Genomic DNA, 26,608 nt, shown 5'->3' on the forward strand with positions numbered 1-26,608 from the left:
AAATAATTAAGCTATGATCGTATAATGGGTATTACGATCGTGCCGCCATACACATTCAACACATAAATTAATTTGACACGGACATATAAGATTAATTCACACTATTTAACTATCCAAACTTAAGTAGATTAACTAAACCATTTACTGCACTGACACATAACTGTGACATTTAAACTTTCTTATACAATATATTAGACATGCAAAATTCTCAGGACACTTAATTACTCATATAATATTAACATTAGTAAGCTTGCGTTCATTATATTCTGTCATATACTAAAGTCCTAGTATTGTTTTCTTGGTCACTTCAACTGTTCAGTATTAGAATAATGATAACTAATACAGACGAATCTTAGTTAACACGAGATATATTTTACAGTACCTTTCTTTCTTGAATTTTCCATATGGGCCTCTACCTTTTTCTGATTGAACTATCTTGGTATAACCTCTCCGATAATCTGTTTCTCCTACATTCCTTTTGGAATTGAACTATGCTTATGCAGTCGTAACCTCTCATAACTTAGGACACACTTTGAATCATCTACATAACGGCTGTTCAACTCGCGACATGGACATCGATTTCTTTACTTCTTTCCCTTTCTCGTAGTTGACACTGGAGTTGAAACACAAAGAATATGCTTTCTTTTCTTTGACTATATGGCATTCCTCACTTCTTACATAGGAAGTATGGAATCGAAATCCAGCTCACTTTTGTTTCCGTGTTGTGACGACGGAGATATAACCCCTATCTCGCCACTCAGGAAAACACCGTGAAATCCATACGAAAGAGCTCGCGAAGAACTCTCCTGAACAAAACCAAAACCAAAAGCCAAAAAGAGTCCCCTTTGGGGGGGGGGATTTAACCCTTTTATACCCTCTCTCCTAACAGCACCTTCTCTAACTTCTTTTCTCCGCCCCCCCCCCCCCCCCTTTTTTTTTTTTTTTTTTTTTTTTTTTTTTTTTTTTTTTTTTTTTTTTTTTTTTTTTTTTTTTTGACTTGACTTGACTTGACTTGACTTTACCTACCAATTAGGGTGGCGTTTTTCTGCCAAACGTCATTTGATCGGCGAGCCCGTAACGAAGTCTCAATCCGGGAATCGACCCTAAGCGATTGTCTGTCGTTTTTCTTGTGCTAGCCTCTAATTTAATCCCCTTTCCAAAATTTTTCTATGAATTTAATCTCTAGCCTCTCACATACCATTTCTTATGACTAATCGTTTTCTGTCTTACTTAGATAAATTTTCTCTTTTATATCATATTACAATATTAATATATTCTTTCTTTCTTTCTATTTGTTAGTTAGTTCAACAAACACCTTTATATTTTATATATTTTATTGGATGCAAGAATTTTTCTTTTAATTAATTCATCTATTATCTTTTATGCAGGGTTTTTAATTTATTTATTCATGTTACACCATGATAGCTTGGAATTCTACATTCTTAAGGTATCAGGGTGTAACAATATACAGTTAGGGCGCATGATTACAATGGAATCCCAATATGCATTCAGTAGTGTGTTATAGAATTAAATTAAAATATATCTGGAGAAAAAAATAGATTACATTAAAATAACATAACATATATAAAATTATTTTACACAATTTTGTATGACAATTTCCCATACTTGGATAGCAAGAATGTCATTACGGTTCAAATTGGATCTGTGACGTAGAACTTTAGCACTTTCTTTATATAAAGATCTATGTAAAAGTTTTGTCTTTTTCCAATGGATCCTATGGTTTGGGTTTTCAATTCAGTGTTGTGCAAGGCCAGATTTCTGTGGTTTGATGAGACGGATATGGTGTTGATGTTCCGAAATGCTTTTTTGAACAGATCTACTTATCTGTCTATAGTAAGACAATTTACAGGAGCATGGAATCTCGTACACGCTAGGTAGCATCAGAGGTGAGAGTTTGTCTTTAGGAGAAGGTAACAAGTTATAGATCTGGTTGATTGGTTTGTAGGTAGTAGCAAATTTGTATTTCTTCATAATTTTTGACAGAAGTTTGGAGACGCCTTTGACATAAGGTATGGGAATCCTATGGGCTTGTTCTTGTCTAGGTTGATGTGTGGGAAAGTGACTGATGATTTTTTTGAGTTGTTTTAAGATTGTATCTATTTAGAATGGCTGTAATTTTTGATTATTTCCAATTCTTGGTTTAGAGATTCTTCAGAGGAGCAGAATCTCTGTGTGCTCTGGTTACTAATGATTTAATGATGCCAAATTTTTGAGATGGATGATGAGCAGAAGAATTGTGAATGTAGCGACCTGAAAATGTCGGCTTGCGATAGACAGAAGTGCAGATGGAACCATCATCTTTTCTTTAGATGTGTAAATCCTGTTATTTTATCTAAAAACAGGTGTAGTTCTTGTTCGGAATGATGACCCCCAGACAGCAAAGACGTCATTGACATATCATAGCCAAATTTTTGGTTTGGGTTTAAATGTGAAAATTTTTTCTTGAAGGTATTCTAGAAAGAGGTTTGCTAAGTCTGGTGATAAGAGAGACCCCATTGCTGTTTCTTCCTCTTGCTTGTAAATTTTTTCTTTCCAAGTAAAGTAACCAGATGTAATAACAAATTTGAATAATTCAAAAATATCAGATGGAAATTTTTGAGTTAGCAAACTTAGCAAACCTGTTTCTAGAATACCTTGAAGAAAAATTTTTCAATTTATTTAGAAATTTATTTAGCGAGTTTGAAACTGAAAAATGTATGGTTGACCAGCAGTGTTCATACACGAATAGAAGAAAGTGAGGAATGGTGGTGTCAGTTGAATGGAGCAGCATGCATGGAAATACATACTAATTCATTCATGTATATTCATGACTTATTTTTCACAGTATTAACAACACCACAAACACTTTTATCAACAAAGATGTTTTATTAACGCTTATATTTCGCTGATTTTCAACTCAGCATCATCAGAGCACAACACACTTGTAAACGCAACAGTGAGTGAGTGAAACAATATAATTGCAAAAGACAAAAGATCTAAAGTCCTATTTTTTGGTGCCCACTAATCAAAAAAAAAAAAAAAAAAAAAAAAAACGCAGTTATCCAGGAGTTTTTCTTAGGATTTTTGGCAAATTAATGCAACTATATTTGTTAAGGTTGGGAGAATTCTTCAAAGCCATTGCTGACTCAAAAAATAATCTTTCAGATCTATAACGACTTCTAAATAGCACATTCGTTTTCCTCCATCTAATCCTGTATGAAGAGGTGTCCAAAGCGTGTGCCAGTCCCGACTTGCCATAGTAATAGTAGCAAATGTATCTTTCATGTTCTTCCAGGCGGATGTTCACTGATCTTCCTGTTTGTCCATAATAGGCCAAGTCACAGTCACATGGAACTTCATACACTCCTGGGTGTGCTAAAGGGTGAAGTTTATCCTTAGGCTAGTGGATCAGAGCTTAGTAAGCTAAACAGCTCTATCACAGCTCTACAACAAGAACTAATAAACGTGTTAAATCCTGAAATATGGACTGTCCTACAGCACATCTCTGAAGTTGCAGCAAAAAAAGAATTCACAAAAGTAAAAAGCAAACACCTAAAGAAATTTGAACTCCTACAACAGCGCCAACATACGAAGTCCCGACCACAACTTCGACGAGACCACGTGGTCGTAAACCTATCATCGGAAACACTCACTGAAGAAGCCAAGAACGCTCTCAGTCTAGGACATAACTTTGCCGTCACGCCCAAACAAATTCCTAAACTCGAAATTATGATGAAAGTAGAACGGGGTATCCACGATCTTCCGCCAGCAATGGCCAATAACGTGCGACTAGATATAGCAAGTATTATAAACAAGGCTAAGCCTCCAAAAAGCAATATGCCACGTAAGCAAATAACTGCCCTAAAAAAGTTATATAATAATAAAAATATTATTATTACAAAAGCCGATAAAGGAAATGCAACAGTTATCATGAATAAAGAAGAGTATAACAGAAAAATGCAAGATCTCATATGTGATAGTTCCACATATCAAAGTATACATCAAGACCCTACGATGTCTCAAAAGAAAATAGTCCGAAAATTACTGATAAAAGTGACATCATGGCCCAAAGAAATCATCAGGAAAATAAAACCAATTCATGTTAAACCACCCTGTATTTATGGATTACCAAAAATCCACAAAACTAATATCCTGCTACGCCCCATAGCCGATAGCATAGATAATCCAACATATAAACTGGCCTGGCATTTAGCCAAGTCGCTTGCCCCTTTTACTGGCAACTCCTCTACTTTTGTAAAAAATTCAATCCATTTCAAAACACTGGTTAAAAATCTAATCCTAAAAGATTCAGTCATAATGGTTAGTTTCAATGTCACCTCCTTATTTACCAATGTACCACTAATAGACACTCTTGATTTAATCAAGTCTAAATTTCCCCCAGATATTTTTGAATTATTTCAATTTACCATGAATGCAGGTTACTTTACATGGGGGGGGGGATTCTACAAACAGATTAATAGTACTGCTATGGGTTTCCCCCTCTCTCCCGCATTAGCAAATTTTTACATGGAACACTTTGAAAACAAAGTACTTACCACAGCTACATACAAGCCCCAAGTGTGGTTACGCTATGTAGATGATGTGTTTGCCATCTGGCCCCATGGACAAGACACTTTGGATGCTTTTGTCACCTACCTAAACAGCCAACACCCCAAAATTCACTTCACAGTAGAAAAAGAATCAAATATCTGTTTACCATTTCTTGACACATTAGTCACCCGCCTTTCAGATGGATCACTATCTTTTTCTATTTACAGAAAGCCTACACACACAGGAAGATACCTACATAAACAATCACATCATCATCCGGTCCAACAGTATGGCATTTTAAAAACACTTACACACAGAGCCAGAGCCATTTGTTCTAACGATACAGCTCTGGCCACTGAACTCCAATACCTGCGCCATACGTTCTTAGTCAACGGCTGCAATCCCTACAAAATAAATAAAATACTACATAGGCCCATTACTCTGCCCTCCCCTAATACACAAGAATAGAACATGACCATTTCTATTCCCTATATCAGAGGTGCATTGGAAAAGATAGCCAAAGTATTGTTGAAACATGGCCTTCGCACCACTTTCAAACCTCATGTCAAGCTGGCAACTCTGATCCGCTCGCCTAAGGATAAACTTCACCCTTTTGCACACCCAGGAGTGTATGAAGTTCCATGTGACTGTGACTTGGCCTATTATGGGCAAACAGGAAGATCAGCGAACATCCGCCTGGAAGAACATGAAAGATACATTTGCTACTATTACTATGGCAAGTCGGGACTGGCAGACCACGCTTTGGACACTCCTTCATACAGGATTAGATGGAGGAAAACGAATGTGCTATTTAGGAGTCGTTATAGATCTGAAAGATTATTTTTTGAGTCAGCAATGGCTTTGAAGAATTCTCCCAACCTTAACAAATATGGTTGCATTAATTTGCCAAAAATGTGGGAGACGGTTATCCTAAGAAAAACTCCTGGATAACTGTGGTCCCCCCCCCGTTAGAGGGCACCAAAAAATAGGACTTTAGATCTTTTGTCTTTTGCAATTATATTGTTTCACTCACTCACTGTCACGTTTACAAGTGTGTTGTGCTCTGATGATGCTGAGTTGAAAATCAGCGAAATATAAGCGTTGATAAAAGTGTTTGTGGTGTTGTTAATACCGTGAAAAATAAGTCATGAATAACCATCAATACCTAAGCTTATCTGTTAGATCATTCATGTATAAGAGAGAGAGTGTGGGGTGAGAGCACATAGCCTTGGAGCGCTTCAGCATTGATGGAAAAATCAAATGTGAAGGAACCATCCAGTACATCATTCACTATCGAGTGAAGAAGCTCACAATCCACTCACAAAGGTTAAGATGGTATCTTGGAAAGAAGACTGTAATGCCATACTTCATCATATGCCTTGGGAATATTAAGAGCAACCTTATTTACTTTTGATCTGTGTTCCAAAGGTAAGGTTAACAAGTAGGTCTGCTTTGGAATGAGAATGGCAGAATCCATGATAATGTTCACTAATTCACTGGTGGGCCTCCAATTAATGAAGAATGTGAATGCTGATAACTTTCTGCATTACTTTTGAGAATATTTAGGTTTGAGCAGTGGAAGATTATTTAGATTTGGATAGCTGACTTTTATCTCTCAATTTAGGAACAGGCTGGATGTAAGCTTGCTTTCATGCTGTTGGATAGATGCCAGATGAGTAGTAGGGCAACTTGTAAAGGTGATAAATGATGGGTATTAGTTCTGGAACATAAGCTCTTAGTATATCTGATGGGATACCGTCAGGGTCATAGTGCTATTGAGTATTTTTTGATGCCTCCTGATGTTGTTTTGTGAATTAGTAGGGGGAGATTTGCCTTGGTCATCTGAACAGCTGAAAGAAAAGACTAATGCCAAGAAGTCTGTCTTATTTTTAGGAGATGTTGCCATTGATGCTGCACTTTGAATTAGTTACTTTTTTTTTTACAGTAATGGGCTATATTGCAAGCTGAGTGTGAGTGTGGAGTTTTTAACTTAATCCATTTTATGATGCATTTTTAGCTTGGACTGCATGAATTTTGGCATCTGTTTATAACCAGGTGAAAAAGCTTTCAACAACTAGCTCTAATCCAGAGTATTTTAATAATAAGTTTTATAGCACCTTTTTACTATGGTATATGAGATAAACATGAATTTGCATTATTTCAGCCATGGTCTGGCTCCCACTAATCAGACCTCAACAAAGGTTGAAACTAATATGAGTAGTGTGTGCTTAGCATTATATGATACTAAGGCAATTAATGTGAAGTCATTAGCTTTCTATATACAAGTAGCCTAGTTGTGAAGAAACTTTATTTGCTTACACTTGGATAAAGGATTAAACAAAAATATAATTTCTTGGCATTTTTAATTTAACTTATAACCAAGTGAAAAAACTTTCTACAAAGTGCTAGTATCTATAGAGCAGAAGCAGTAATCAGACCCAATGGAAAAGAGACAAAAAAAAATCTCAAATGTCATCTCATTTTGGCATCACCATTATAGTGCCATAGAAGTGTTTTACAAACTTTACTGACCTCCATGCACAATAAAAAAAATACATCACAATCTAGCACTCATATGCATATTATATGTTATGGATGGGGCTCATATCAGATGATAAGCTGATAAGCAAACTTTGATCTTAGCCAAATGTCAGAGAAGCGAAAACTGAAGTATCTATAGTTATCAACTAATATCTGATACAATCCTCCAAAGATAGTAAACTGATTTTTGGAACATAGTGAAGTGCTTGCACTACTTTTGTCCCCATTGTCCTGATATAGCGGCGCTTCTAGAAGTAGTGCTACTATATAGCCTTTTGAATTCTGGAAAAAAAAAAAAAAGCATATATATATATACATTTTTTTTTATTTTAAAGATATTAAATAACTGTAAGTCGAGAGATAAAAAATAGAAACATTTTAAATAAACAGCACAACTAGTTTGGTCTTCTTAGAAGACTTCTTTGGGTGCATAACTTGAGGGAACTACCAAGAAACACTTTGAGAGAAAATCCATACATTAAAGTTTGAAGCCATTCTGTGTATCTCTTCATGGTTGGGCATGTGCACATGTTCAAGGTCTCATGAATGCAAAAGTTGGATAGCAGCACAATGACAGTCTGAGAGATTATAACTGAGGTTATCGTGAGATGTACTGGATGGAGGATGATGTCTTTAGATTCTGTAATTCTTCTTTTCAGGTCATCATAGCATCGAAAGATATTTTCTGATTTGTCCCACATGATTGGATGAATGCCAGAGTTTTCGTTAATAGCGTCAGCAGAATTCAGAATGTCATTCAACAGAGTGCTTGCTCTAGTTCTGCCATATGTGACATCTATTTTATGTTCCTCTAGGCATAATTTGATGGATTTTTCAGTCTGGTCAAAATAAGGCATGTTGCAGTTGTACCAAATATGGTAAGCACTGGGATATTTCAGGTTGTTATGTTTTTGCCTGGGCATATTGAGCAAGGAATGGAGTTTAAGTAAAGCAGTGAAGAAGTTCGGATGTTATATTTTTTGAGAACTTGGCTAATTTTGGTGAAACGAAACTGATATATTATAGGGATGTGTAGCCTATTAATTAGTTTGTTTTGAATAATCATTTTGCTGAAAGGTTGTAAGAAGAAATTGAAGTTCTTTGTTAAAAATTAATATCTTCTTCATAGAGGAGGTAGTGAGCACGTTTGCTTAGCCTAGAGATAATGCTAAGTTTTTGAGGCAGATAGTGATGTGGCTGTGCATGGAGATATCTATTGGTGTGAGTGGGTTTCCTGTAAACAGTGATTTTTAATTTCTAAGATGCATCTAAGAATGGAAGAAAGCCTCTAATTCTCTGTCTGATTCTCTAATTCAATCTCTAATTCTGCAGTAAATTGGATTTTTGGGTGTTGACTATTGAGATGGTCTAGGAAATTCTTTAAAGAATTGGGTCCATGACCCCAGATTAGGAAGATGTCATCTGTATATCTTTTCCACAATTTAGGTTTCAGTGGGAGAGTTTCTCAAAAGATTCCAAATATAAATTTGCCAATATTGGAGATAAAGGGGTGCTTAAGGGTCAAAGCTGTATAACTGAGAGGAGACCTCCACATAGCCTTTAAAGGAATGCGGAGAACCGACCAGGGCTTCTGACCTAATGTCCAATCCTCACCTTCTCGTGGTGCACCCTGTTGGGTATCTACTTTGATACTGAACGAACGAGGATGGGCTGGCAATTTGGGATTTAGCCGACCAAACTGTATTCTTATTGGTTAAACCAAAATAAAAAATGATGATACAACATGACAAAATTTCATGCCGGCTGGGGCATCGCCCGGTTAAACAAGGCCCCCGTTGTTTTCGCCAGGGAACCAGGGCAAACAGCGAAAAGTCAGCTACTGGAACAAATCTGAAAACAAACCCCAACTCAACATCACCAGAGTTAAAGATTGGTACTATCAATGTAAGAAGCCTGAATGGCAAAGAAATGGAGCTAGCTGAGGAATTAGATAAGTACCAGATCGACATAATAGGGGTGACTGAAACAAAAAAGACCAAAACTGGTGAGATCTTTCTGAGCAATAAATACAAAATGTTATATTCAGGCAATAACAATCAAGGAAAAGAAGGAGTAGCCATAGTATTCAACACAAAATACGAGGCTAATCTTCTTGAATGGCAGTCAGTCTCAAGTAGAGTAATGTGGGCAAATATGAGAATGGGGAACTGGACAATGAGACTTATTTGTGCCTATGGTCCCACAGAAGGTTCTACTAAGGTAGAAGTGGAGGAATTTTTTGAGACTTTAGAAAAAGCAACTGACACAATGAAAAAGGAAAAATTGGTCCTTGTTGGGGATCTAAATAGTAGAGTAGGAAATGATTGTGAGACATACAAAAATATTTTGGGAAAATTTGGAGAAAAGAGCAAAGCTAATAATAATGGCAAATATCTGTTGGATTTCTGCTCAGGACATGGACTGGTTATTACTAACACCATGTTCCAACATAAAAATGTGCACAAATTCACATGGAGAGAAGAGGCTAGGAATAAGAAAAGTCTCATTGACTATGTTATTGTTGATAGTGATGTTTTCTCCCTGGTGCAGGACACCAGAGTGTACAGAGGATTTGAAATTGGAAGTGATCACTATTTAGTCTTGAGCAGGATAAAATTGAATTTCATATTGAAAAGAATAACATGTAAGAAAGTTTTAAAGCGAATAAAAGTTGAGCAGCTCTCAGATGTAAACTGTAGACTAAAATACAAAAATATTATTGAAATGAAAATGAAAGAGTTTGAGAACAGGAATCAAACCTTGGAGATTCAGTGGCAAACTCTGAAGGAAACATTGATTGATTCTGCCAGAGAGGCATGTGGTGAGGTTGTGTGCAAGGATAAAAAAATCAGAACTCCCTGGTGGACACAGGAAGTTAAAGAGGCAGTGAAGGAAAAGAAGAAAGCATATCAAAAGTTCCTGGCAAATAAGTCAGCTTTTACTCTTACAGAATACAGAGACAAATGTAAGAAAGCTAAACAGTGTGTAAAACTAGCTAAACAAAAGTCATGGGAGGACTTTGGCAAGAATATAGAAAATAAATATCGAGAAGGTGGCAAAATATTCTGGAGGTTGTTGAAGAAGCTTAGGAATGGAGGAAAGAGTGCTGTAAAAGGAATTAGAGATGATAAAGGTGAAATGAAAACAGGAGAAAAAGATATCCTTGAAGTATGGAGTAATTACTTTGAAAAACTGCTAAATGAAACAAGCAGTGATGACAGCACAGTGATAAAAAACACTGACCAGGCATGCAGTCAGGAATACATATCCATACTTGAAGTAGAAAAAGCCATCAAAGGCTTGAAATGTGGAAAGGCAGCAGGAGTAGATGATATTCGACCAGAAATGCTGAAGTATGGTGGTATAAGAGTCTTACAGTGGCTGCACTGCATAGTTCAGAAAGCCTGGACAGAGGGACGAATTCCCAATGATTGGAGTAGAGCTCTCATAGTACCCATATATAAAAAGGGAAATAAAACAGAATGTGAGAATTACAGAGGTATTTCCCTACTGAGTGTTCCTGGCAAGATCTATGCAAGTATACTTGAGAAACGGTTGAGAAGAATTGTGGAAGAAAAGCTCGGTGAAGAACAAGCTGGATTCAGGCCAAATAGAGGCTGTCAGGATCAGATCTTCACTTTACGACAAATAGTCGAGAAAGCATGGGAATATAACAAAGATCTGTATTTAAGTTTTGTCGATTTGGAAAAGGCATATGACAAGGTGCCAAGAGAGAAGCTATTCAATACGCTGCAGTTATATGGTGTCAATGGGGCATTATATCAAGCAATACTTAGTCTTTATTTGAGTTGTGAGTCAGCAGTTAGAATTGAAGGAAGTACAGGAAGATGGTTTAATGTTAAATCTGGTGTGAGACAAGGATGTACATTATCCCCTCTGTTATTCATTATCTATATGGATCACATTATGAAGGAATGTGGTATTAAACCTGATATCAAAATTGGAGATGTTAATGTCAGCTCTTTGCTTTATGCGGATGATGTTATACTTCTAAATAAATCCGCTACAAGTCTGCAAGATTCTCTGACTAAATTGAATAGCTGTTGTAATAGATATGGTATGAAGGTCAGCAATAAAAAGACAAAGACAATGAAAATAGGCAGAATCATTGAAAATGTCAACTGTGTTGTGAATGGAGAACCTGTGGAACAAGTAATACATTTCAGCTACTTAGGCACAATTTTTACTGAAGATGGTAAACTAAATATAGAAATAGACAACAGAATCAGCAAAGCTGGTATCGTGGGAAGTCAATTGAATAAATTCATATGGAATAAGAAAGAAATTAGTCGGAACACTAAATTAGCTGTATACAAGACTGTGTTCAAACCAATTTTAACTTATGGATCTGAGAGCTGGGTCAGAAGTAAAACACTTCACCAAAGACTAGAGACCGCAGATATGAGAGTCCTGAGAAAGATTAGAGGCGTGAACAGATGGCATCAATGGCAATGTCATATTAAAAATGAGGATATTAGGAAAGAACTTGACATTGTCAGCATCCAGGAATGCGTTAACAGAGCTAATCTCAGATGGTATGGTCACTTAAATAGAATGGGAGAGGAAAGATTAGCAAAACAAGTGTTCTCTGCCAGGTTGGCAGGAAAACGACCCAGAGGAAGACCAAGATATAGGTGGATTGATACGGTACAAAGTGCCTTAGACAATAGAAATATAAGATCTGATAATGTTGGAGTCTTGACAAGTAACAGACTGATTTGGAGGAAAATTGTAGATAGGAAGTTAGTAATGATGTAATTTTTTCATGTAGTACTGTCATATCCTGTACACCCCTTGAGGGTACATGGCAGGAATTTAATGATGATGATGATGATGGAGATAAAGGATTGTCCATAGCTAAACCAAAAGTTCTGTTTGTAAATAGTGTCCTTAAACTGGAAATAACCAGAATTAACACAGTGGATTAATAAATAGACTTTTTTTGATAACACTGGCCAACAAAAAATAATTTTTTTTCCTGCTGATTATGATCTGACACTTGTTTTTTACTAATTTGGGTGTGCTGATTTCAAATATCAAACCCATTTTTCTCTATCACGTAAGGTTTTTCCTCTGTGGCATTTTCTTTTTGCTCATTTGTAAGTTTTTGATGGTTTTAAGGAGGCAGTACTATTTAAAGGATCAAAAAAATCGAGTTTTAATATTATTTTCTGAAAGTACGTACTTTTAAAAATCTGTTCCTAACTTTTTATCAAGAAATTCGAAAAATTCCCGAAGATATAGCCTATTATTCAAAGCGGTGCGCAGATCAGAATCGGAGGGCTCACTGCTCTCACTTGTTAGTAAACGAATAAATGCATAAGAACATGCAACGGCACGTACTGGCGCTTTGAATGCGAGAGAGGCCAATAATTATAACTACTTAACAATATTCATTAAAAATTACAAGAATATTTATAAAAAAAATAACAATTTTACTTACACGAGTTTCAGGGAATAAATTTTTGCTTGTAGCAATTTCTGCTGTGTGTTCTGTTTTGGCAATCCCTTTGAATACTCCAACAGTAGTCGGCCATCATGTGAGAATCCCATCTTCCTTGGTACCGATCTTCCATAGTTTTTAAGTCTTGATGAAATCTTTCGCCTTGTTCATCGCTTGCTTACAGCACCTAAATTCTCGGGAAATCTATCAAGGTGACTGTATAGGAAATGAAGCTTTATGCTCATGTTGCAACCTAGGCACTGGAAATTTTCAAGCATTGTTTCCACTAGATCTTGGTAATTGCACGCTTTTTGTTTCCAAGAAAATTATTCGCAACCATCGTAAATGAAGTCCAGGCCTCTTTCTCAATTTCGTTCATAGAGTTGATGAAATTTGGGTCTCTCATTAAAGTTCTAATTTGCGGTCCATCAAATACACCGGCTTTAATTTTTTCATAACTAAGTCATGGAAATTTTTCACATATGTATTGGAAACAGTCAACTTGTAAATCTAAAGCAAAACATACTGCTTCATAAGACCTAGTTTGATGTGTAGAGGTGGAAAAATGATTTTTTCTCTTTCAATTAAAGGTTGATTTATAACATTCTGTTCTCCAACATTTAAGGACATTCTAAGAGGCCAATGTTTCTGACTCCAGTGTTGGTTTCTAGCTCGACTATCCCAGAAGCATAGAAAACACGGAAACTTTGTATATCCTCTTTGAAAGGCAAGTAAAAATTTTAAGATCCACACAGATGATCCAGTTATGGTCTGTATATTTTAATAACTTCAGAACCTTTTTAATGTCCTCATATGTTTCCTTTAAGTGGACTGAATAGCCATTAGGAATTGAGCCATATACATTCCCATTGTGTAAGACACACTTGAGACTTCTGCTTGAACTGTCGATAAATAAATGCCACTCATTTGGATGATATTGTACAACACTCATTTCAGTTAGTAAACCTGACACATTGTTACAGTAAACAAACCCACACTCGTGTTTAAAATATTGTACAAGATTACTTTCCCTGCTACGATAAAAAGTTATCTTTGTATCTTGCTCCAGTAAGTTTTTTTCATTTAATCTTGAAGCTAACAATTCCGATGATTTCTTTGATAGGCCCAAATCTCTTACTAAGTCATTCAATTCCACTTGAGTAAAACGTTGCGGTCCAGAACTAGAAATTAAATTTTCATTGTCTAAATCAACATCCAGGTCTTGCTCCTCAAGAACATCTGGCATATCCCGATCATGCTTGTTCTCAAGTAAAGGAAGTCCTTTATAAATTGGCACGGCTATTTCATTGGAATGAGCAACTGGCCGAATTGCTGAGTCCAGATTTGGATGCATAATTTTTTTCTTATTCTTCTTATTATAACCAGAAGTCTGAACTAAACAAAAATAGCAATCATCTATGTGATTTTTCGGTTCATGCCAAATCATTGGAATGCCAAAAGCTAATTTTTGGCATTTTCCCTTGCTCCACTGTCGTAATTCTACACACGACTTGCACACTTTATTTGGAGCCCATGAATTGTCCTGATCTGCAAGTTTTACATCAAAGTATGCAAAGTACACTTTCTTAACGAAATCAGTGATATTTGTCCTTTGACTGGGAACAGTAAATCTGCCACAAATGTAGCAAAAGGAATCTACACTATTGACACATTTTCGAGTAGTAGACATGATGTATTTTCTTCACTGCCGACTAACATGCAATTAACAAGACAAAAAAAAACAAAAAAAAAAACAGAGTTTATTGAAATGTTATAAGCGTTCATCATTCATAATCGATTAACGATTGACTGATTTCGATCGTTCTTTGTCTGCTGTGACACATATAGCATTCATTTGTTTGTTTTAGGCAGTTGTCATCGCCTACTTTTCATCACCTAAATGTATTAGGTCGGTTATCAGCCTCTCGCATTCAAAGCGCCAGTACGTTATTATTTGATATTTTGATATTTGAAATCAGCACACCCAAATTAATAAAAAACAAGTCTCATATAAAAATCAGCAAAAATTGTGTTGGACTGTGTAATTTATCTTTTAACAGAGTAAGAAATTTTTTCTGTAGGTACATTTGTGAAGAGGGAGATGACATCAAAACTAGCCATAATTTCTTCTTTTTGAAGATGTAGATCTTTGACACTAGAAACAAAATCAACAGAATTTTTTTGAAGGAAGAGGTGGTAGAGCCAAATAAGAATATTTTGAGATTTAGCTAAATACTTGGAGAGTTTATAAATAGGTGAATCAGTGCCTTCTACAATTGGTGTCAGTGGAGTATTTTATTTATGAATTTTTGATAAATCATATAATCGAGGGATTAAAGATTTCACAGTTCACTAATGGGTCACTTTTCAAACTGACAGTTTGAAAAACACTACCATAGAACATTATTGCGACATCATCAGTCAGTGGGACAGAGACAAATCTTCCATAATCAGTAGATATATGAATATTTCTTTGAAGCATTTCTAGCAAATGGAGTTATGGATCACTTAACTGCAGTGATATCGTAAATTCTATCTCAATCCAGTGATCCACCTTAGACTTATTGCTGAATGAAAAATATTATTTCACAACCAGTGTGACTTGAATAAAATACATCTGTGCCAACTGCATAACACATGCTAGTAATCTTATGTTATAAATTTAGCTTTGTAGTTCCTTTTTTATGATGATCTAAAGATGGCAAGCAATGTAGTTTCAGAACTGTAGGAATTACTTATTTATTAAAGAATTATATGCAATTTCACACGTGAAGTTCTTATATTTTAAATTATGTTGTTTTAATTCCCGCCAGTACACTCCTTTCTTCACATATCGTGCAGGTGTAAATAGGCCTTGTACATTAAATATGTTATAATTTAGCAGTTAAATTTTTAGTGTCCAACATTAACTTTCTGTAACTTAAGTTGTTACAGAAAATTAAGAATGTTGTACCATTGAAATGTGCAAAGGCACTTATCTACAAAGTTTGAAGGAGTTTAATGACACACAAAGTAAAGGGCAGTCTGAAATAATTAAAATGAAAAGAGAAATGAAAAAGAGTTTAATGACACACAAAGTAAAGGCAATCTGAAATAATTAAAATGAAAAGAGAAAACATTTATTAGAGGCAGAATTTTTGGCTTACATCTTCTGTGCAATAGTGGGTTTCATTTAATGAAAATAGAATAAAATATTTAATTTTAAGTATAACAGTAAGTTTAGAGGATGTGATTCATGTAACATTATAGGTAACAAGCTATCTAACATGTTGAGCATCTAACAGAAACACTTTGCAGAATTTTGAAAAACCTGAGGCAGTCATTTCTGTTTAAATGCACTTTGTAGAGCAGAAGTTTACAGTTTGCTTTGTAGTATCTTTCCATTAAACATCAACTTTTTGTCTGAGCATTGGAACATGCTGAGTAGGAAAGAACTGGTCACTCTAGGCATCTGATACATTCTTAGTATTCTTCCATTTGAAGGAATGTTGATGTTACTGTTTACCTATACTGAGCGAGGCCACAAAAGCAAGATAGCTAGTAAACTTCCTCATAGATGGATTCACTTTGTCTTTTGTGAGAATGCAGAAAACTTGCAAACTTTGTTAAATGTTAAAGGTCGGACTTATCTTCTTTTCTGTATTCTCCCAAAAGACAAGGTGAATCCATTGCATATGAGGGAGTTTACTAGCTATCTTACTCTTCTGGCCTTGCTCAGTGTAGGTAAACAGTAAGATCAGCATTCACTCAAAAGGAAGAATACCAGCACTGCATCAGATACTTAGAATGGCAAGTCTTTTCCTGCTTGGCATGTTTGAACAAAAGTTGCTTCTTAATTTGTTTGGAATGTAGACTTTTTTTTTGAAAAGGTTAGTAACTATTTATAGGTACTATTTTTTGCATATAAAATGTATTCTCGGAATAATGTTTATGTTTTCCTCATCATTAATAGAATTGGGATGGATCAAAAGATAAAAATTACATTTAAAAACAAGTGTGGAATTTTTCTATTAGTTATTGTTTTGTATTGTAATTCCTCATTCTTTTATTTTCAGGGAAGTGAGGAACTGTTTGCTGTTGATCCCATGCTAACTCGAAGTAGCCAGAATGATTTAACTGGATCCAATACTAATTCTGCTGAGAGCCAACAGATAACACTAGGAAGTAATGGGCAAGGTGGTTCTACACGAGATCGAGAAGATGAAGATCATGAGGTAAAGATTTTTTTCTTCTTTTGGGCTTGGTAGTTGCTTGGCACGTGCACGTGCTCGTGTGGTAGATAATCACTATAGCAAACTACTAGTTCATTATAGTACAAGATAGACATTCACTGTAGTGAATTTATGTAAAATACTAACCCTGCATTCCATTCCCATGGAAGAAAAGAAAATCACAGGAAACAGAAAAGGAAATCACCAGAAATAGAAGAAAATGAATCGCAAAATACAAAGACATTCAAAGGAAATTTGCACGAAATAGACAAAAGGAAATGGGGAAATAAAAGTGATGATGGGAAATAATACAAAAGAAGTCTCAAAAAATAAATAAATAAAATAATAATAATAAAATCTTGGGAAAGAGAATGAAAGAAATCATTAGAAATTGAAAACAAAAGAAATAATGCAAACTATACCAAAGGAAATTGCGAGAAAGAAGTTAAGGGAAATAATACAAATGAAATCATGAAAAATTTAACAAAAGGGGAAAAAAAAAAAAAAAAAAAGACAGGAAATTGCCAGAAATAGAATAAAATAAATCTCCAGAAATAAAAGAAATTAGAAAAAAAAGAATAAAATAAAACTAGCGAGAAATGCAACAAAATTTTTTTTAGAAAGTGCTAGAAATGTAAATTGATCATAGAAAACCCAATGGATACAAAAATCATACAAAATGACCTCATATGGACAAATGCAAACAATAATAGCACTAGAATGTATAATAACATTCTAATGTCGTAATTAATTAGCTTGATTGAAATCTTCATAATAAACTAAATATGTGCATTTTGTATCATTCAAATCAAAAATAACCTGAAACGTCAAATAGTCAGCTTCATTTACAATTAGGAGGGAAACATAGAAGTGATAGTCAGCCTGAGGGGAATAAAAAAATGATAGACACAACTGGTGTCAGCATCAGCTTCCTGATTACATAGAGATCCAATTATGTACGTTTGGCATAAATTGATACCGTTCCTTAGAACTGTAAATTAAAGAGATATTATACACTATTTCTTCAATTCTAGGTTTAATTAAAACTTGTGAAATTTGTTGGTGTAGCAGCTCAGGAAAGACTGTATGTACAAAGGTAAAAAATTCTAAATATCTCATTTAGAAATTTTGAGTTTTGAACTTAAATTTTTGATATTTTATTATAAATACCTAAATTTTTATACTCTGCACATGTTTATAATAGTATTTAGTATTTATAATTTCATGCTCTACTAGTTCCTTCTTATGTCTCATATTATTGATTAGATTTATTTTCATATTGTCATTTTGTGTACTTTATGCCTAGTTCCTGCCAATTGTTTGTTCTCTCCTCGGTACACAATTTCCTGTCATTTCTTTTGTTACATTTCCTGCATTATTCCCTTATTATATTTAATGGCATTTCCTTTGTCTTCTGATTGTGACATCTCAGGCTATGAAATTGCGATCGTTGTTAATTGACCAAAAGTGGATTGGGCACTGAAAGATTACACAAGTGAGGACTAACTAATAATAAAATTGAACATTAAATTTTAACTTTAAAAGTTGATACAGTAAAGTACTGTTGATAAATTTACTTAAAAAAGAATAAAAGATTTTTTTATTAAAGTCACCTAGCAAGATAATTAAGACTAAATAATGTTAAAAGAAAAACAAACGTATTCAATCCTGTCTTGAGAGAATCGGAACTCAAAATTGGGATATTTTCCATGATTTTTTACATGACTTTTACATGATTTTTTACATGACTAGAAATTGAATACCGATGAAAAGTCGCTTAGATGCCATTCCAGATTATAAGTTTAATATTAAACTACAGGCTGTTAATCATCCACTCTTAAGTATAATTCAACTTGACATTTCTTAATATTCTAAAATATCACTCTCCTCCAGTCCTGGTTGGCCAGGTGCACAGCATATCTCAGTCATGAGGTTGTAAGTTCATATCCTGCCATAATAGCCATGAATGAATGTGTTTAGGTGGGAGATGAATTTCATTGCCCACTATGAGATAATGTTGCAACTCATCCAATTTATATATATATATATATATATATATATATATATATATATATATATTCAGGTAACGCGGATGTTAGGTTCCATAGAAATGCCGCATTATGCGAGACTCAGATAACATAGAAAAAGTAGGGTTATGTTCCGAAATCATTTTTTTTTTTAAATTATATAAACAACGACTCTTTCATAGTGTGAGGATCGGTTAATAAACATTGATTTTGTCATGTAATCGCCTTTAGAGTAATTCTATCTTTGAATCCAGGAGCTGATATTTCATTTTTCGAAATATCGGTGTGTTTTTGCCCCCCCCCCCCCCCCCCCCCCCCCCCCAATATAACCCTGATTCGTCAGTATTGAACAACTGGTCTTCCCTATAAATGTTTATAAACTTTCAGAGCTTTTTGTTTAATAAGATTTCCATCCAAAGAAATCTTCTGTCCATATCATTAGAGACATATCATTAGAGATTTCTCTATTTTTCCCATTAGAATATTGCGTACACGAGCAATGTGCTCTGCACTTACCATTGACCCAGCAATAAACACTTCCTTGGATTTTATGTTCATTTTGTTTGATTTTGAATTGTTGATTCATTTAAATTCAAAGTCCTTGCAACAGTTACTGGTTTTTCTTCATTTTTCAACCGATCCACGATTTAATATCCCCTTAATTTAAGCATGATTCTAATTTTTTCTTCTAGAGAAATGAATTTTCTTTTCAATGTTGGTTTTCCCCTTTCGTTGCAGTTTGTGGCCATTACTATAAAAATATTTTTTTACATAAAAAAAAGATTTCATATTAATTATGTAAATAAAGTGCTCAGCTTGAGATTAACACAATCATGATTTTTAATGCACTTTCCTCGCAGAAAACGAAGGCAATTTTCAACAAAAAACACTTTATACGGTAAACAATTCCCAGTGTAGTTCAGTGGAAGTGACGCTTGCAACCTCTGCGCTTGGTCGCTGAAAGTTTGACTTAAGTTCAAGTCTAGTCCCCAAATGAAGGAACTTTTTCTAGGCCTTTTTTCAACTGGTTCCCGAGTTAGTTGATCTCTGGAATGGGCAAGCAGATTTTCCTTTCGGAAACTCAAGAAAATTGACCGTAGTATCCACATTATTTCAGACAGTAACATATCTTGTTAGGGATAGGTACCAAGAGATGGCAGCACTTGTTTGCCAGGCTCTTCATCGGTGGCTGCTATAATTAGTGATAGACATGGGCCAGCTATCTCTGATTGGCTACCGGTGGAGATTGAACTGCCCACTCAGTCTCCAAAAGCTAGATAGCTGTAAAGGCCTCGCCTACTCCTTATAGGGAATAAAAAGGCGTTAGCTGATTTATTTATAACAGTTGCATGATAAAGGGTATTTCCCTTTTATATAAATGCGTGATATACATGGGCGATATGGGTTCACGCAAATATAATGAAGATAAAATTTGATTTTCAAGTTGCAAGGTGAAAAAATATGAAAAGATAAAGGGTTACTACATTTTGTAGACTGCTTTATATCAAAACTGTGTTGAACAAGGGTTACTACAATTTATAGACTGCGTTGTACAAGTACCGCAATATAAAAAGGTTACCTGTATATATGTATGTGTGTGTGTGTGTATATATATATATATATTTATAAAATTAATTTAACTGACTAGAACCCGAGAAAGTATAACAAAAACCTTTAATAAATCACGACTAGTTTCATCGGTGCTCCGATTTCTTCAGTTGAGAAAGAAAAAACATAACACTTATAAAAAAATAACAAGGTAAATAACATGGACTTTCCATCTTAATAAAAAGAAGTAGAATAGTAACAGTCATATTTGAATAGGTGACCGCATGTTACCGTTGGCATGAGTTGAATGTGTACGACAGCTAATTTTAGAACGCCAGTACTGGATTACTGCGCTATGGGAATCAGGCAAATTGTAGCTTAGATTGTTGTTCAAGTGTGAAGGGTCCAGAACTTTTTCTTTTGATTCGATAATTCTTCTTTCAAATTCATCCTTGCATATATATAAATTGGAACGGCCACACCAATCAACTTGGTGTGGCCATTCTTCAAGGTTAGAGTTTGCCGAGAAGAGGGCACGACTGGAAAGGGCACTCGTTCGTGTTCTACTGTAAGAGATGTCACGTCTATGTTCCTCAAGACGAAGTGAAACAGATTTATTTGTCTGGCCAAAATAAGGTCGACCACAGTCGCACAAAACTTTATAAACACCAGGAAAATGCAGTTGGTTGTGTTTTGGTTGACGCAGAAAAGAACGAAGCTTTGGCAGAGTAGTATAGTCAGTCTTTATGTTGAATTTCTTCAAAATCCTAGATAGTTATGGGGTATATGAGAGCTGATAAATGGTAACTGTATATGAGATAGGGTTGGAATCATCTTCTTGTCGAGAATGTTAGCGTGGTCTCAAATGTTTACTGATGTTACCAGACGAATATCCATTATTTAAGAAGGTGTTTTTCAGGAAGTTAAGCTCTGTTTGAAGGTCTTCTTCTGTGTAAGTATATGGAGATGATGCCCAGTTTCTGAGGAGGGAAGTGATGAGAAGAGCCATGTAAATATCTATCAGTGTGGGTGGTTTTTCGAAAAATTGAAAATTTAAGACAGGTAATCTGCTGATCTTTAGATCCAAGAAGGGGAGAATGCCATTAATCTCTAGTTCTGATGTGAATTTAATGTTGTGATGTTGATTATTTAAATGGTTTAGGAAGTTTTGCAGTTCCTTTAAACTATGTTCCCAGATAAGGAAGACGTCATCAATGTAGCGTAACCACAGTTTAGGTTTTAAAGTAGCTAAAGAAATAGCTTTCTCTTCAAAATCTATTACAGTTAGCTAAGACTGGGGATAGAGGACTGCCATAGCTAACCTGCTAGTTTGTTTATATATTTTATCTTCATAGCAGAAATAGCCAGAATTGATGCAGTGAGTTAGAAGAGCAAACTTTTTTTTAGAAACCTTGTCCTTAAAAAGAGTCAGAACTTCATCTGTAGGTACATTCGTAAACAGAGACACGATGTCGAAACTCACCATTCTGTCAGAGTCTATAAGATTCATATGTTTTATTTTTGAGGTGAAATCTTTTTGATGAAGGAGGAGGAATTGCCAAATAAATGTTTTAAAGAAGCTGCAAGATATTTAGACAGATTGTACTAAATATATTAGATTGTATTAGATAGATTATTTTGGCCAGACAGATAAATCTGTTTCACTTCGTCTTGAGGAACATACACGTGACATCTCTTACAGTAGAACACGAGCGAGCTCCCTTTCCAGTCATGTCCTCTTCTCGGAAAACTCTAACCTTGAAGAACGGCCACACCCAGTTGATTGGTGTGGCCGTTCTAATTTATATATATGCAAGGATGAATTTGAAAGAAGAATTATTAAATCAAAGAAATAGTTCTGGACCCTTCACACTTGAACAACAATCTCAGCTACAAATTGCCCGATTCCCATAGCGCAGTAATCCAGTACTGGCGCTCTAAAATTAGCTGTCGCACACATTCAACTCATGCCAACGGTAGCATGTGATCATCTATTCAAATATGACTGTTACTATTCTACTTCTTTTTCTTAAGCTGGAAAGTCCATGTTTTTTACCTTGTTATTTTTATAAGTCCCATGTTTTTTCTTTCTCACCTGAAGAAGTCGGAGCACCGATGAAACTAGTCGTGATTTATTAAAGGTTTTTGTTATACTTTCTCGGGTTCTAGTCAGTTAAATTAATTTTATAAATGTATACGTCCCGAGTAAATTCTAATTTCAATAATATATATATATATATATATATATATATATACACACACACACACACAAGAGCCAATGTAGCTCAGTGGTTGTGGCGTTTGCACACCACAGCGCTTGGCCGCACGAAGGAAGACTTGGTTTCGAGTCTAGTCACCGACTAGAGGAAATTTTTCTAAGCCTTTTTTCTACCGGTTCCCGAGTTAGTCGATCTCTGGCACGGGCAAGCGGGTTTTTCCTCCCGGAAACTCAGGTTTTTCGTCCCATAAACTCAAGAAAATCGACCATAGAACCCACATTATTTCAGACATTAAATATATTGTGTTAAGGTTAGGGACCACGAGATGGCGGCACATTTGAGCCATCTCTCTTCACTGTGCACTGCTTAATTAGTGATAGCCTTGGGCCATTTATCTCTGATTGGTACCAGTGGAGATTGAACTGCCCACTCAGTCTCCAAAAGTTAGATAGGGCTAAATGGCCACGCCTACTCCCTGTATACGGGAATAAAAAGGCGTTAGCTGATTTATATATATATATATACACACATACAGTAAAACCCCTTTTTTAAACTTTCCAGGGGACTGATGGAAAAAAGTGTAAATAGCAGGAAATGTAAAAAATATTAAAAAAAGGCTAAAAGATGACTTACTGCTAGTATGTGACTACATACTAGATTACAAAATTTAATAACTGAAAATAAATGAATTTACAATTACTTACATTTATCTATTTAAAAAAATCTTTAATTGTTGATTGTTTTTGCTTTTTTCTGCACTCTTATACACCTGCCTCTCCACAGTGTATAAGGCACTTACAATATACTGCCTCAAAACAGAGATAGCTTTCATTGCTTCTTTACTAGTAGGGACAGTAGGTTCTTGATCACAGTCTTCTTCAACCACTTCCTCCTCTTCTTCTTCACCAAGGTGGTTGGAAAGGATGTTTTCTACACTTTGTACCACTGACGTGATCACACCACCATCAACATAGTCTTGAAATGAGGAAGACTCATCCATCACATACCATTTGTTGGGCTCTGACATATCTTCTTCTTCCTCCTCCTGTAGTTGTTCCTCCTCTTCCACAAACGTAACTCCTGCCTTCTGGAAACAGTCGGATATGGTTTCAGGAGTAACATGCAACCATGCTTGTAAGCAACTATCACACGCTAAATTACGTAGCAGAAATTCTGCAATATACCATGTGCTTCTGAATTACGACTACGAACATCAACACTGCAAGCTAGTGAAGCGATATTTCACGAACTGTGGTTTATTCACTGATATCTAATATTCACGAGTAACAACTGTTACTTGGTAGAAGTGTGAATGTGATTTCACAATTTGTATATGATCCTTGTTCATGATTTCAATGCAGCACTGGGAATGTGAAATTGCATCACATCACATCACATTACTGGTGCCACTAGCTACTGAGAGTAAAATTACTGATATGAAAACTTCACAGTATCAATTCGTACTGTGATTGAAAAATCACGGTATCACTCATCACTACATCACTGCTGCAAGCGTGCAAGTGACTGTGATGGCAGAAATGAAACTACAGCCAAAAGCAATGCCATCTGGGAACAGAAATGCACAGATTATCTTGAAAAGGGTAAAACAGTAACCGGGGAATATTATTCCTATCTTTTAACCAGACTAGAAAAAAAAAAATCATCTTTCATCAGGACAATGCACCTACCCACAAAGGTTTGGCAGTGGGAAAATTAAGGGATCTGCACTATGAATTGTTGGAACATCCACCCTATTCCCCAGATTTGGCTCCCTCTGACCTCTATCTTTTCCCAAAACTAAAACTCTTCCACTGGTCAGCATTTTTATTCTAATCAAGAGGTGATTGCAGCTGTCGAGAGGTATTTTGCTGATCTTACTGAGAACCACTACAAGGACGGGATAATGGTGCTGGAGCTTCGCTGGAATAAATGAATTAGTCTTAAGGGAGATTATTTTGAAAAATAAAAATAATTTTGAAATTATAAATTCATTTTTTCATTGTTAGGCTGAGAACCACCCTCTTATTTATTACGAAAAAAATTTTTGATCTGGCTTCAAGATCATTCTTAATGTGAAGAGTTAAAGAGACAAAATACAATAACTAACGTTGCCTGATAGTGGCCTGTAATATATGACCTTTGAATAAATATTATTTACTTCTTTTCTTGTGTTATCGTGTGAATTGAAGAAACCCTATGTCACAATAGTCTCTAACAGAACAACAAAACTAGGAAAATTTACGAAAGTCATTTCTATTCAGGATAGGATGATGATTGTGGCCTTCACAGCTTTCTTTATGTATTATTTCTAATTTTTTCCTGTGTAAAATCTTAATCTTATTCCAATGAATCCTGTGTCTTGCTAGTCACCCCATATCTTCTAGAGCAGTGCTTCCCAAACTTCTGAATGTCAGGGCCCCCTTTGCAAAAATTAAAATATTTCACGGCCCCCCTCGAAAAAAAATCGTAATAGAGAGATATATTATTATAATATTTATTGTATTTTAAATCTAAACCTTACACCTTAAATCTAAATGAGATATCCAAAGATTATGGTATGATAATATCAGCGGAAAAATCAAAAACTATGGCCTTTAAAGGACAAGATCCAGCAAGAACTAAAATAGTATTAGATAACAAGATCTTAGAACAGGTGAATTCATTTAACTACCTAGGATGTATGATCACTTATGAAAATGAAAAAGATATAAACATAAAAATTGCAAAATATTTAAAAATAACAGGAGTAATTAACTCTATATTTAAACCAAACCTAGTTCAAAAACAAACCAGGCTAAAAGTATACAATACATTAGCCCTACCAGTCTTAATGTATGGAAGCGAAATCTGGACAATAAAATAAAAAGACAAACAAAGATTAACAACAGCAGAAATGAAGTTTATGAGAAAAACTGCAAAGTATACCCTATTTGATCACAAAAGAAACGAAGATATTATGAAAGAATTAAACCAAGAACCAGTAATTGAAAAAATTAAAAAATATAAACATAGATGGATGGAGCATGTTCAAAGAATGAAAACAGAAAGATTACCAAAACAAGCCTTAAAGTACAAGCCATTAGGAAAAAGAAAACCAGGACGTCCTCTTAAACGATTCAACGATGACTTCTAAGGCCGGAACAGGCCATACTAGGCCTAAATCCTTGATATGTATGATGATGATGATGATTTATTGTATTTATATTCAATACAAAACATACACAGCGAATATTGCAAAAGTCAAATGCATATATTACATTTTTTGCCTCTTACCGTTTGGTTCTGAAGATGATGCGGGCTGTTCTGGTAAAATATGAAATACTGTCCTTTTTTTTTAGTCTGTTTCTGCTTCTTCTGATTGTTAGCAGGAATTTTTTTTAAATTTTTTTATCAGCCACTTATCCATCTCAGGGTTAAATTTTTTAACGTAGAATAAATCAAATAATATCACCACTTACCGATACTGGCACATCACAGACTGTTAACAGGAAATTAGTGAATATTACCTGAATAAGGGAATCCCCGGACCAGGAACATTTTTCTCTTTTGTGACTTTTCTCCCTTTACTGTAATTGAGCCTAATGCAAAACAGCAAAGGCAGGTTATTAAAAAGTGCATATGATTGGTGCGGTATTAACAAAAGATCGCACAACCGAAAGATAAAAGCATAGCTGACAATTGAGTTGAAATGCTAACTCTCTTCAACCGAATTCCATATGTGAAACTGCCACAACATTCATTATATATATCCCCCCCCCCCCCCACCCCCCCCCCCCCCCACCCCCCCCCCCCCCCACCCCCCCCCCCCCCCACCCCCCCCCCCCCCCACCCCCCCCCCCCCCCACCCCCCCCCCCCCCCACCCCCCCCCCCCCCCACCCCCCCCCCCCCCCACCCCCCCCCCCCCCCACCCCCCCCCCCCCCCACCCCCCCCCCCCCCCACCCCCCCCCCCCCCCACCCCCCCCCCCCCCCACCCCCCCCCCCCCCCACCCCCCCCCCCCCCCACCCCCCCCCCCCCCCACCCCCCCCCCCCCCCACCCCCCCCCCC

General features: G+C 35.8%; 1 protein-coding gene across 5 annotated transcripts in view; it reads left to right on the top strand.

The window, feature by feature from the left end:
- Positions 1-26,608, top strand: part of hyd (E3 ubiquitin-protein ligase hyd) — a 680,323-nt gene that overhangs the window by 402,874 nt on the left and 250,841 nt on the right. For all 5 annotated transcript variants that reach the window (XM_090411567.1, XM_090411569.1, XM_090411568.1 and 2 more), the window contains one exon: positions 16,612-16,770. In XM_090411567.1, coding sequence (XP_090267693.1) covers positions 16,612-16,770 — 159 coding nt within the window. The remainder of the gene's footprint in view (positions 1-16,611; positions 16,771-26,608) is intronic.

Source organism: Typopeltis vanoorti, chromosome 21 (assembly GCF_054136105.1).
Source record: "Typopeltis vanoorti isolate ZY-2024b chromosome 21, IOZ_Tvanoo_1.0, whole genome shotgun sequence".
Taxonomy (NCBI): domain Eukaryota; kingdom Metazoa; phylum Arthropoda; class Arachnida; order Uropygi; family Thelyphonidae; genus Typopeltis; species Typopeltis vanoorti.